General features: G+C 40.8%; 1 protein-coding gene across 1 annotated transcript; it reads left to right on the forward strand.

Moving 5' to 3' along the window:
- Positions 1-7,137: 7,137 nt before the first annotated feature.
- mchr2b (melanin concentrating hormone receptor 2b) lies at positions 7,138-10,680 on the forward strand. The gene is made up of 2 exons (XM_076104046.1): positions 7,138-7,541; positions 10,041-10,680. The coding sequence occupies exons 1-2, from the start codon at positions 7,138-7,140 to the stop codon at positions 10,678-10,680; spliced, it is 1,044 nt and encodes a 347-aa protein (XP_075960161.1).
- Positions 10,681-12,864: the final 2,184 nt, after the last annotated feature.

A 12,864-nucleotide genomic window follows, 5' to 3' on the forward strand; every position in this document is an offset into this window, starting at 1 on the left:
AGATGTCAAGATCGATACGACTCTTGCGTCTGTACGTTAAATATATGGCTGGAGCCAGCAGATGGTTAGCTTAGTTTAGCATAAACACTGGAAACATGAGGAACTAGCTATCCTGGTTCTTTCCAAAGGCAGCTAAATCTGTCCACCAACAGCTCTGCAGCTCACAAATTGACATATTATTCCTCATTTATTTAATCCAAAACCAAAGTATAAAAACAGTAGTTTGTTGTTTTACTTGGGGTTATGTGGCATACTATTTCTTAGCAGGGAGCAGTTAGCAACCAGTGATGAATCCAAGAAGTTACTAGTAAGAAATACGCCTGCACACCACTGAGTATATCCCTGGTAACAATCTTCCCATCTGTTACTCTGCTAGATCGTAAATATGCATATTTACCAAAGAGCTGAACTATTTCTTTGAATAAATGAATGTTTTTGGGAATATTTGCAAAATTTAAACTCAATGGAAACGGAAGGATCCAAATCAAGGGACAATATCAAAGCAATAATGCCATTATTACTAAGCGTCAACTTCCAGCACTGACTAATGAAGCAAATTTGGATGTGCCAAAAACTGCAGTTCATCAAAAGACCACTTGAGGCTGATTACAAAAGCAAGTCAATCCCCATAGACCCCCATGTGTTTACAGCCTGGTACAAAAAAAAAAAACTGTTCTATTGCTAATTTCCCCAATCATGACAACTGTACAGGGGTGTGAATCTTTAAATAACTCACCTGTATTAATTATGGGTTTTGAGTGACAAGCAGGTGCCGTCACAGCCGGTACTGCTATAGGCGTCACTTCGGCTAATTTCAAGTGACTGAACTTGACCTCTCGGCTCTGTTGGTGCCTTTTGGTTTCATGCAGCGTTGGACAAAATATGGCTTGCTGTGTGATTAATTATGTCGGGCATCCTGCTGCCCAATGTGCGGCAGTTGGATGACGTCCATGCCCGCATAACCTTCCAACGAGAAATCAGGAACCGTAATGTCCTTGTTTCACAGAAACTTGGCTAAATCCTGGAGTAACGTTACCGATACATACCGATCTAACATACTGATCTGAGTAAACAAAGGACTCGGGCAAGAACAAAGGAGGATGAGTTGTATCTTGCACAATTTCATATGACAAATAAATTGTTTGTCTGTGCTCTAGTTTATTCGGTGAGTGAAATTCTAGTATTATTTTAGTTACTTATCGGTGTCTGTGCTCACCATACCTGGTTTGTTAGCTCATTATACTAAAAAGACACTCAGGAGTCGGCTATTCAATTTTTCCTGGTACAAAGAAAGCCTGTTTTTCGCTAGCAAAAATTGACATTACAGTTGTTAACAGGAATTACAGATGCACCTTGTTAACCAAGCTAGCTAGCTAGTGGGACCTGCCTCCACCGAGGTTCGCTCTTCCCCAGCTTCACCCCTCTCGTCCAAATATTGGTAAATATTAAGATGGTGACAGCGAGGGCCACCCACTTTGAGCTTCACTTTGGCTCTTCAGAAACCTAAGGGTGATGGCCAAGCCACCAGGAAGAGAAGCTAATTGTATTAGGAAAGTCCGTTACTCAGCGGCAATTGTTTTTTTTAGGTAAATTAACTCCCTATGGAGACGGGGATGGATGGAGGGATTGATGGATGAATAAGATGGCCTGAAGATCCAGGTATTTTCATCTGAATTGTATACTCGGAAATCAAACCTTTTTTGCTTCATGCACCCCTTAGCAACTTTTTATAAGAATGATGGTGATGAGGCACGGATTTGTCCATAAATCTATACGTCTATCTATATATGATTATTTTACAAAATCGAGCCATGCCTTTCATGGGTAAATCATTTCTTATAATTATAAATCTGTACATCTCTGCCTATACCGATACCTAGTTAATGTACATTATGAGGTCCCTTAAAAAATTAAATTAAATTAAACTAAGATGTGATGAAAACTTGTCCCCAAACCTGATATGTCAAGTATTTTAAAGTGGACTCTGGAAGTTGTTTGTCCAGGAATAAATCTAGTTCCAGACTAAACTGGACTAATTCAAACTGACTCAGATAGATTTACACTATAGAATGTAGAGTAAATTAAACCAAAGAAACAGGATTAACTTCAGAATAATGCCGTTTGTCACAGAGATGGCACATGGATCTGTAAACAAGCCAGATAACTTGTTACTGACAGGAAGAAAAAATAATAAATCCAGTATTCCCTCATGCTGATCACTAGAATGGTTATGTGTTTACGCCATACTGTGGGCTTTATGTGATCTGCTCCAGCATTTATGAGCCACCTCAAGCTAGTGCAATGAGCACATTAACAAGGACTACTATATTGTTGGTAGTTACAACCAAGTAGTCCAGGACTCCACTGTCAAGAAGTAGCTAACCCGTATTTAAGATGTCTTTTGGAAAGTCATCTTTTCAAGCTAGAGTAAACTATTCTCAATTAATACCCACTTAGGTTTAATCTATACCCAGAATTGGCCATAGAAGTCTATACATATACTCCGTAACAAGCCGTCATGTTTATTCCTCACTTGATCCTGGTTGGGGTTTTATTGACCGCTTGTGCTGTTTTTCAGCAATGTCCTGCTTCACATTCACACAGGTGTACACCTGCACACTCGGGAGCTGACCAGGGCGAGCTCCGCTCTCCACTGTCGCCCACTGAGCAGATGGGGGGGTATGACCTTACTAACCCAGTCTTGCACCAGCACTCGCAGTGGCAGCTGTTAAAGAAAAGCAAAGACCTCTGGAGATTTGTTGCAGCCACAAGCCCAAATCTTCAAGCTTTGGTTAACCAGAGCACACTGCTGTTCATACAAATGCCAACAGTGCCGTCTTGCAAAGACTTCAACTTTGTCTGAGCACTATAGCACAAAACCAAACAATGTAATTCATGGTTATTTCACATAACGCTTTATCTACATCCTTTAGCTGTGAATGCCCAAAATACGTATGTGTCAGGATTGGAAGTACAAGCAGCAGAGGGATTATTTTACAGGCAGGTGTTAGTAGGTAGGCAGGTACAGGTTTTGCTTGACAGGCACATTCAGGTCCACGAGCAGAGTCGGAGTCGGGTTCAGGTTGTTAAACATCCTGAGCGCAATGCACACGGCAACTAGGTTGAACTGGCAAAAGAAAACAACGGAACTGGGCTGGTTTTTGTTGTGAGTGACTGAGGACGAGAGTGAAAACAGGTGAGAAATAACTCCTAAGAAATAACTCTGATCTGGAGCAATTAAGAACAGCAAAATGTGAAAATAAAAATACATACATATGTATGTATATATATACATACAAAATGATTATGTTAGTTCAAATAATAGGGGTCAAAGGGAACCTTTTAAGCTAGTTATTAAAAGCGCAGAGAAAGAGTTTTGAGTCTTCACCGGCTAAATCTTGACTTGATCATCCTGCTGCAATTATGCCATATTTACTAGACAGCTGGCTGTTGATGATGTAAGCTTTTAATATGTGTGACTCTGACGATATCTGAGCCACTTTTGTGGAGGAGTGTTGCATCATTATCCCTCCAGCATCATTGCTGCTTCACGGAGAAATTAGCATGAACCGGTCCCTGGATGAACACTCTACTTGCTGGGCACGTCACTCATCCGGAATTTTAAAACTGACAAAACATGGCTGCTTTGGAAAAATATTCAACCTCCTCCTTAATCAATTCATCAAACAGTCAACTGTCAACTGAATAATCTGATTATTCGTGTTGAGAAATGTTACCAGAACTTATGTGACGTGTATTTGCATCACAGTGATAACAATATTGAGTCTACAGTCATGCTAGTGGCTCTGCGAGGCTGCACTTATCAGCGTTAACATGGTATAGCAGGTACAATGTACGATGCTCACCACTTTAGTTTAGCGTCTAGGTATGCTAACATGAACACATTAGCACTAAACACAAAGTAAAATGGAGGTTGGTAGGAATGGCCTTCATTTTGGAGGAAACCAAAATATTGGACAAATTCAAATGTGAAGCTCACGGTGGCGCTAGTGGAAAAAAGTCAGCGGATCACCAAAAGTAATTAAAATACACAGTCTGGGAACCATACATGTCTGCCCAAAATCTCAAACCCATTCATCCAGTGGATGTTTGAGTAGTATTTCACAGAATGTGTGAAAACTCTGACCTGGGAGGCTACATGAGGATTTTATCCTGAGGGGATGTGCAAAGCTGTTGAGAATACCATGCAGCACTTAAAAAAAACAAGCCTACATACAACAAATGGATTAACCCTTGGTGTTCAGCTTTTTCTCAAGACCACTTTAGCGAAGCAGATCACCTCCATCATGGGGACCTGAAGCAGGTCCTCGAGTTGAAAGATTGATTCCTCTCTTGTCCTTGAATCCACTGTATCTGAAAAGTCGAAAAACAACTTGGCTGTTTAAGTCTCGCTAACGTTTTGCCACCTTTCTTGACTTTCAATGCAGTCTTCATTGACACACTTGATGACTCTTGGGTCTATCGCTGGCAAAGTGGAATTTATACTCACAGATCTAAATTGAAGAGATCAAAATGACAGAATATGATTTAATGAAGTGAATTATATTCAGGGGGTATTTTTCTTTTGCTGTCAGTAACTGACAGCTGAGTTCATAAAGTGCATGGAAGCAGGTCTCCTATTGTTCTAGGTGTATTCTAAATGATCTGTGTAAAAATAATTATATTATAGTGCACTTTGAACGACAGCTTGGAGAGAAAGAAAGCATCATAGGAATGAAACAACGTAGGCGCCTGAAGCCAGCAGAGGAGATCTCACCTGTACCTGCGGTCAGATCCCAGCAGAGCGCTCACAGTTCAGCTGGATCCAACTGTGGCTCAGTTACTGTCCTCGCTGATTCCCAATGATGTCAGAACAAAGCTTTGAAGAAAATCACATATGAGTGTTACACAGCAGCCTGTAGGGTCGGTGAAGGGCATCACCAAGTGACGGACATAGTGACGATTTTTCTGAACCAGTGATTTATTTCTGATAAATTGAGAATAAATGGTTGGTTACTGTAGCTGTGTGGCTAGCTCACTGAGCAATATCGTTACTCTTTTTGTCAAACTCTTCCTTTTTTTGGGGTTGCTTTGCAGTATAGGAAGGTGTTACCAATGCAGGAATAACGTTTTTTTAATGCAGGATTTTCTGCCATTGAATCAGGCGCTCGCCATCTGAAGGGATGTGCACGTGAATCTGCTTTTATAGAACAGCCAATAGGAACAGCCCTCTCTCTGAAATGACCTGTGATTGGCCAAAGTCTGAAGCCCTAAAACAGAGCCCAGAAGAGGTGCAGAAGTTTTTCTTCCAGACCACTTGAATTACAATATGCTGAAGGGTATTAATGGAATTGTTGCTCAAATAATGCCAAAAATATACTGCATCCCCCATCTTTAATCCGACAATAACTTCACACAATTGAGCCAATCAAATCTATTGTCTACCGTGCGTAGACAGTTTACTAAAGAGAACAACAGCATAAGAGAGATGTGAGAGAGATGACAGCATGATATGACAGCATGGAGCATGAAACAACCGACTCTGCTACTGCATAGCTACATGTCTGAGACAGTTCTCACAGGTCCAACCAAAGACGCAATGCACACCTGTGGATAGACTAATGCTATGAATGAATGCATTTTATTCATGGGGAAGATAACTGGATTTGTTTTCCATACAAGTTCAATGTGTCTGCATGTTAATATCCAACTTTGTAAATTGACAATAAATATTATTGAAATGATATGAAAATGTGCGTTGTTGACACAGGGCTGGCTACAGGACACAATATGAGGTTCGGAATTGGATCTTTGCTGGGAGAAATTGTTTTAACTGGACCTCTGAATTTGAAATGAATACCCCTGCTTTAGGCTATAGATCATAAAAACGCAATTGCTAGCGATAGTGTAACGGGTTGTATATGGACCCAAATGCAACACAGGATTCCAGAGATCTATTGAAGTATTACCAACTTCAAATATAGCAGGCAGAGTTCAAACAGGGTCAGGATCAGAAGGCTGGTGGGTTTACCGGGAGTCAGGCAAGGCGGGTAGAACAGGGGCAGGCAGGATCGGTAACAGGCGATCAGTCCGTGAGAGTGTGCTGGAGAGTCTGGCATAGAACCGAAGAACAATCTGGCAAATGTGTCTGGGAGGCAGGAGTCTATATAGGGGCTTGATTACTGATCAGAGGCAGGTGAGTGAACAGGTGAAGGGAGTTTAGACTAATGAGGAGGGAGTGACTGACAATAAGAGTGAGGAGGGTGTGGAGCTGAACTGTGACAGATAGCCTTAATCACTTCAATTTCATATAGCTTCAACTAATCAGAATTTGGGGGGAAACAAACGGGGAAAGTTTAAAAGCTGTCCATAAATGTGTGGTTAAATTGAAATGCAAAAGGAACACGCATCTCTCTTTGTGTTGTAGCAGTTGGACCATGTGTCTTAATTGTAGAGGTATTCTGTCCCTTAAATTTGTTCCTTTATCTTTCTCCTCTAACCCTTAATATACAACAGATTCTTCCATTTTTGTATCTTAAAGTTTAAACATGAAAGCCTTCGTCATCTAGGCCTATGTATTTACCACACTGCAGAAATAACACTTATCAAAGTATACAAAAAGCCCAAACGTGTAGCAGAGAGTAAACATATTTGGGATGGAGAAACTGCATCAAAATGCATCACTTAAAGAGTTTACTCTCCTCCTTTAATTTACAGTGTTGTCAAGGCGTAAAGCCAAGATTTCTGGGGTTTAAAGTGTCTTCTTTTCATTTGCTTGTTTTGACATCACACAGCGATTTATATATGAAGGGAGGGAACCAGTGTCCCCCGAGGCGCACTCTGTTTGGTAAAGCGCACATCGGATGCGCGCGGTAAACGGTCTGCCACCAGAGATAAACATGTTCCAGGGAGCATCGTTGCTCATGCAGTCAGCCTTGATTCGATTTGACGTTTTCCTGTTTTAAATCCTATCATCTTTTTTGGGGAAATCCACGGACGAACTCAAGGAGAGGATACGTACTCTTGGAGAGTGCGAGAGTTTGCCGCCCAAGTTTGGAAACCGGACGCCAGCTGGAGAGCGCCCGGTGCGCGCGTTAATTACAACGACACTGAGGCGATTATTGAGAGGATCTGAAGATGAATGACACGGGCACTTTTTGCCAGAAAAACCACACAGAGAACTTGACTGACTTGTCATGTCTGAATTCACGTCCCTCGTCGTACAACCACATCGACATCACCACTTTCATGCACATATTCCCTTCGATTTATGGCATCCTGTGTTCAGTGGGAGTTTTAGCCAACGGACTGGTCATCTACGCGGTGAAATCATGCAAGAAGAAAATGGTATCAGACATCTACGTGCTGAACTTGGCGATAGCCGACATGCTGTTCTTGCTTGTGATGCCCTTCAACATTCACCAGCTGGTCAGAGACAGACAGTGGGTTTTCGGAAACTTTATGTGCAAAGCGGTCGTGGTGGTGGACGTCAGCAACCAGTTCACCACAGTGGGAATTGTTACTGTGTTGTGCATTGATCGGTAAGTGTTTAATCCAGCCATACCGCAGATTTAATGCCAATTCTCGTCAATGTTTGATTATAATTATATAAGTGCTGTAAAAAAGAGCTATTCTCTAAAGCATCACGCACGTTGACAACAACATATATACATGCTATACATACTAAAAGTTTGAATAATCCTCATATTAATACAATTTTCTCTGAAAGCTGAAAGTATTTACCCCTTTAGTAAGTTACAGGTGCGATCATTTAGAAAGAGCCAATCACTTCACAGTCCATCTGAAGATATACCATTAGGGAAGGCTACTCCGTGCAACAGCTCATGATGACACAATGTGCCCTGCGTAAATGATGTATGATGCCATGTGTATGATCTGAACACACAGAGGACATTTAACGTGCCTGTGCGCCAAGCGTTAGACTGATAATCATCTTCGTTTGATGGTAATCATCGGAGCAGGAGTTGCTCTCAGAGCAATCACGTCACACACTTTCAGTAATAATATACATAATGCATTTCTGAAGGGCCACTAAACCAGCTAATTGTAGGCAGCACCACCAGCACTGGAAATTGGCCTTATAACATTTAGTCGTTTTATCTCATATTATCAATACTGTTTTGTACCGAGCCTTGACAACACAATGATTCAACACTATCCTTTCAAATGACTTGAATTATATATATTTTGCTGCTGCAAACACTAAATAAAAGAGATCAAATAAAAACTAAACTTCAAGCCCTTCAAGATAAGCTATTGTAATATTTAGTGAAAAGGAAATCAAACTAATGATAACCTCAAACAAACAAACACACAAATGAAAAGCTATCTTGTGTGCCACCTCAATAGAAAGAATACAAAAAGCAGCATGATTATAGTGTTTAAAACCTCAGACAGGGCTGATTGTTAATATTTGAGTCAAAGAAATTAGAGTTTTCTATTCGACGGCTCTAATGATACCCCTCAGCCCCATGTCCCACACAATCAAAACAACATTTCTTGACAGTTATCTCAGTTTAGGAACAAAGTCTATTCACAGTGAAAAACGTAACTTCTAAATTTTAGTATTACCAACTTGTATCTGTTAAAAACACGCATGACAACTCAAACTCTCTATTTCTTCCCTTCTCAGCTGTTAAGACACATCCCAAACTGACATTATAATCTTAGTTCACAACCTTCTGTATTCTCCTGGTAGCGCCAACAAAGACATGTGTTGTCTTGAATACCGATGTTGAATACACTTATTGTAAGTCGCTTTGGATAAAAGCGTCTGCTAAATGACTGTGATGTAAATGTAATGTAATCATCATAGAAAAAAGTTATTTCAGCTTGTTCCACTTTAACTCAGGACGCTGTTTAATTTCATTTCGCTGCAGTTATGTGGATATCAACATGTTCTTGTTTCCAAATCACAGCAGCTAAAGTACAAGTGTAAATATTTGTTGAGGATATGGTGCAATAAATACAAGAGGTATTCAAATATTAGGAAGAGATACTTTTACTGTGGAGGCTGTCAAAATACAAATGTTTCACCCTGAATCCGTTTACTCTGATATTCTTTCTCACACTGCAGCGAGACAACTACAGAGCATCGAACACAAAGGAACTGGCGTGCTTGACTCAAATGTCGTTAGAGTTTAATGGGTGCCGACCCGAGAATCACAAAGTAGCACATTTGTTAGCCACACAAATAAGTATGTCATACTTTTAATAATGAACAGCTGCAGAAGGAAACAAACGTGTTTCAGCTTTAGGCTTCCTTCAACATTTCTCAGCATTAATAAACATAGTGTGATGAGTTCTAGCAGTTCCCAAGTCAACGTTTTTGATCATATGAACGTCTTCCTCGGCTGAACTGAGGCAATACATCAGTAGGCCAGACACATGGGTATTGATCTGCACTTACTGATTCAACCATCACACTAAAAGTATATTCAACAGAGGATGCCAGCTTCTGTTGCTGACCACAATACCAAACAATTGATGAATAGTTTAAGATACGGGATGTCTTGGAGAAGATCGTTTGAGTCTTCATAGTTTACACGGCTGCTATATCTAACCAGTCCGGTCGGGCAAGAGCACAGAGTCACATGTAACGTGTAGACTGCAACTGGAAACACGTCATATGTTCCACTTAAATGGCACTTAGTGTAAATGGTGATAAAGTGGTCATTCATTTCCTGCCAATGTCCTAAAGATTTTGTCTAGCTCGAACGCAAAAATCTAAATTAAAATGTGTTAATTTTCTACTCCTGTCACCTTGTCAAAATTATACTAATTTGTCACTGCATTCACCGCTCTACTGAGCACGTAATATATTCAGAGTGTATCGGTGACATGGTACTTGATTTCATCATTCCCCCATGTTTGACTTGAGTCTCTGAGCTTGTCAAGGATGAAAATGACCTCTCGAAGCAAAACTAGAGTTCTTTAAATGCATTTCAGCAAAGCTGCTTTTGTCATTCGTGTTTTCCGACTGCAGTCCAACTCTAAAGAAAGTGACCTCTTCTTCCTAGGTACATAGCTGTTGTTCACCCCGCCTCAGAGAAGAGGACCATCCAGTGGACCATCATCATCAACCTGCTGGTGTGGCTGGGCAGCTTCCTCCTCACAGTCCCCGTCATGCTGTACGCCAAGGTTGTGCGCAGACAGCATTTGGAGGTGTGCATGATGAACCTGGACGGGCCTGAGGACATGTACTGGTACACACTCTACCAGTCTATCCTGGGCTTCATCATCCCCCTCATCATCATCAGCACCTTCTACTCACTCACCCTCTACCACGTCTTCAGCTCCATCCGCCGCGTCAAACGTAAGCAGTCCGTTTGGGCTAAAAGAGCCACCAAGATGGTCCTCATGGTTATCGCCCTGTTCCTGATCTGCTGGTCGCCCTACCACGTCATTCAGGTGGTCAACCTGGCCAACAACACCCCGACAATTGCATTCGTCTATGCCTACCACATCAGCATCTGCCTCAGCTACTCCCACAGCTGCATCAACCCGCTTATGTTGCTCATTTTTGCGCAGAGTTACCGCGAGCGTCTTTGCTCCAGGAACACACTGCAAAGCTCCCAGCACTCATCCAAGGTCACGGTGGTCAAAGCGGATGGTTCCAGTGTGACCAATGATCCCAACCACCGCTCTACTGTCATCTAATCGAAGACAAGTCTTTTTTTTAATGTAAATGTTTTTGCTGCTCGCAAGGAAGTAGTTTGATGAATGGCTGAAGTCATATTCTGCAACTTTTTCACATAAATAAATTGGAAATTGATACCATACAAAATAACTGGGTATGAGGCTTGTGCAGAAATGTCAACCATGAGTAAGAAAAGTACAGGTAATGTCAAAGGTGTTCAACATATGCAGTGTAACACTCACTCACTCACTCACTCACTGTCACATATAGTCATTCCTATAAAAGCTGAGCTATATTGTTCTTTACTTATCTTTGCAGGATGAACCTCCATGTCACACACTTGCCTGATGACATGCACTCACATGTGTAAAACTACACTCATGATGATGATAATAATAATTACATATTATTCATTGTTATTTATGGTGATATTATTATTATTACCGTATTATATGTGTTTATCTACGTAGTGCTTTCCACTCCTTTGTTGTTGTTACAATAACTGTTGTTGTTGTTGTTATTATTATCTTAATTTTTAGTCCTCCTACAACAAGGCACATAATCATTTCCCATACGGACGTGGTACCCGGTCCATCCCTGTCCCGTTATTACCATGAAAGATGGTCTATTTATCAAAAATATGCATGTTATATTGTTTTGAAAACAAGGAGTCTTCAGCTTTCAGAATCGATGTCCAAACAATGTTTTATTAGGAAGTATTTTAACAATAGAGTTGCACAAATTCAACCGTTGTAAATATACAAGCAAGTGGCGTTCAGAAGATCTGGGATAATTGTTAGTCTATAATAACATTCGTGGTATCCCTGGAAACATCGATACACAACGCGGCGCCTGTCAGCGGGAAACAAAGCAGTCAAATTTGACGATTTACCGTCATACTGACATAAATCTATGTTCTTGTCAGAGTATTTTACCAAGGGTTTAGTTACTTACATGTCTGCAGGCAATGATAGAAATCCTGAGAGTCACAGAGATCTGCTGCACTTCTTGCTCTTAGTCGTAGTAGTAGTAGTAGTAGTAGTAGTAGTCGTAGTCGTAGTCGTAGTAGTAGTAGTAGTAGTAGATACCGCCACAAGATGATGACAGTCCTCATAGCATTCTATTCCCTGGATTCAGAGGAATCTAATCAGACCTGTTTCATTCAATTATTTGCATTCTCCATTTATTTGTCTTATAGCATGGAGCTCTTCGGTCATAATTGAATATCAATCAACAGCCTTTGTGTTTGTTATTATTTCAATGTTTTTGGGAGATTTCTGTTATATCTGACATGGCTATACGGGAAATAAAAACAGTGTTTTGAAGTAAAACTCCCAGTAAACGGTCAATGTATAAACAGTGAACGTGGCCAAAACACTGAGATCCCACTAGTAGCCTATGGCTTTATAAATTGTATCTTAAATATAATATTTCAGTGTATTTTCAAAAAATGTACAGTCCTAGTTGTAGTAAAAGCTATTCCTTAGCTTCCTACTTGTCAAAGGAGATGACAAATATGCATATAAGCCTTATGGTTGAGGAGCTATTCCCCCCCAGACACGTTTTCTCCCCATCTAACTTATGGGTAGAAAGGTTCAGGAAATCAGTGATGAGGCAGCACCTCTGGCTCAGCTGTGGCCTCTGTGGGGGTGCTGTGGTAGTCTGGAGGGGGGTAGCAGGGGTGAGGTTAAGGAGCGAGTCCAATGGATTAAAAACACAGTTAAAGATACTTCCATGTTCCAACAGAGCTGACTCACTCCCGAGGGTTTGGGTGTCTTTCCTACTTTCTTTCTATTTGCTCAGTCTTCCTTCTTTAGTCTTTCAGTTATAAACATAGACACACTCACACGTGTAACCTGCACCACACTTAAAATCAACAACTGGCCTGCATATGTTATTATTGTTCTTTCTTTTTTTGTATATTTGACTTTATTTTCGGCGGGTTGATCGCAAACCTTGAGGACCTTTTTGTCCTCTGTCTGTTTCTTTGTATCTTATGTGTCTACCTCTGTGTGTGCTTTACTGTCCATTTGCACCAAAACAAACAAGCAAAGGTGTTCAACAGAAAATCAAAGGAAAAAGAAACAGATGCTCAGCGAAAGGAGGGGCAAAAACTAGAGGGAATATCAGCACTGACTTTTAAAGATGCACTGATGAGAAAATGAGAATAAATTGAATCTTTTTCCTTTTGGACAAGGAGCTTT

Source organism: Anarhichas minor, unplaced genomic scaffold (assembly GCF_050575085.1).
Source record: "Anarhichas minor isolate MPS153535 unplaced genomic scaffold, ASM5057508v1 ptg000028l, whole genome shotgun sequence".
In the NCBI taxonomy this organism is placed as follows: domain Eukaryota; kingdom Metazoa; phylum Chordata; class Actinopteri; order Perciformes; family Anarhichadidae; genus Anarhichas; species Anarhichas minor.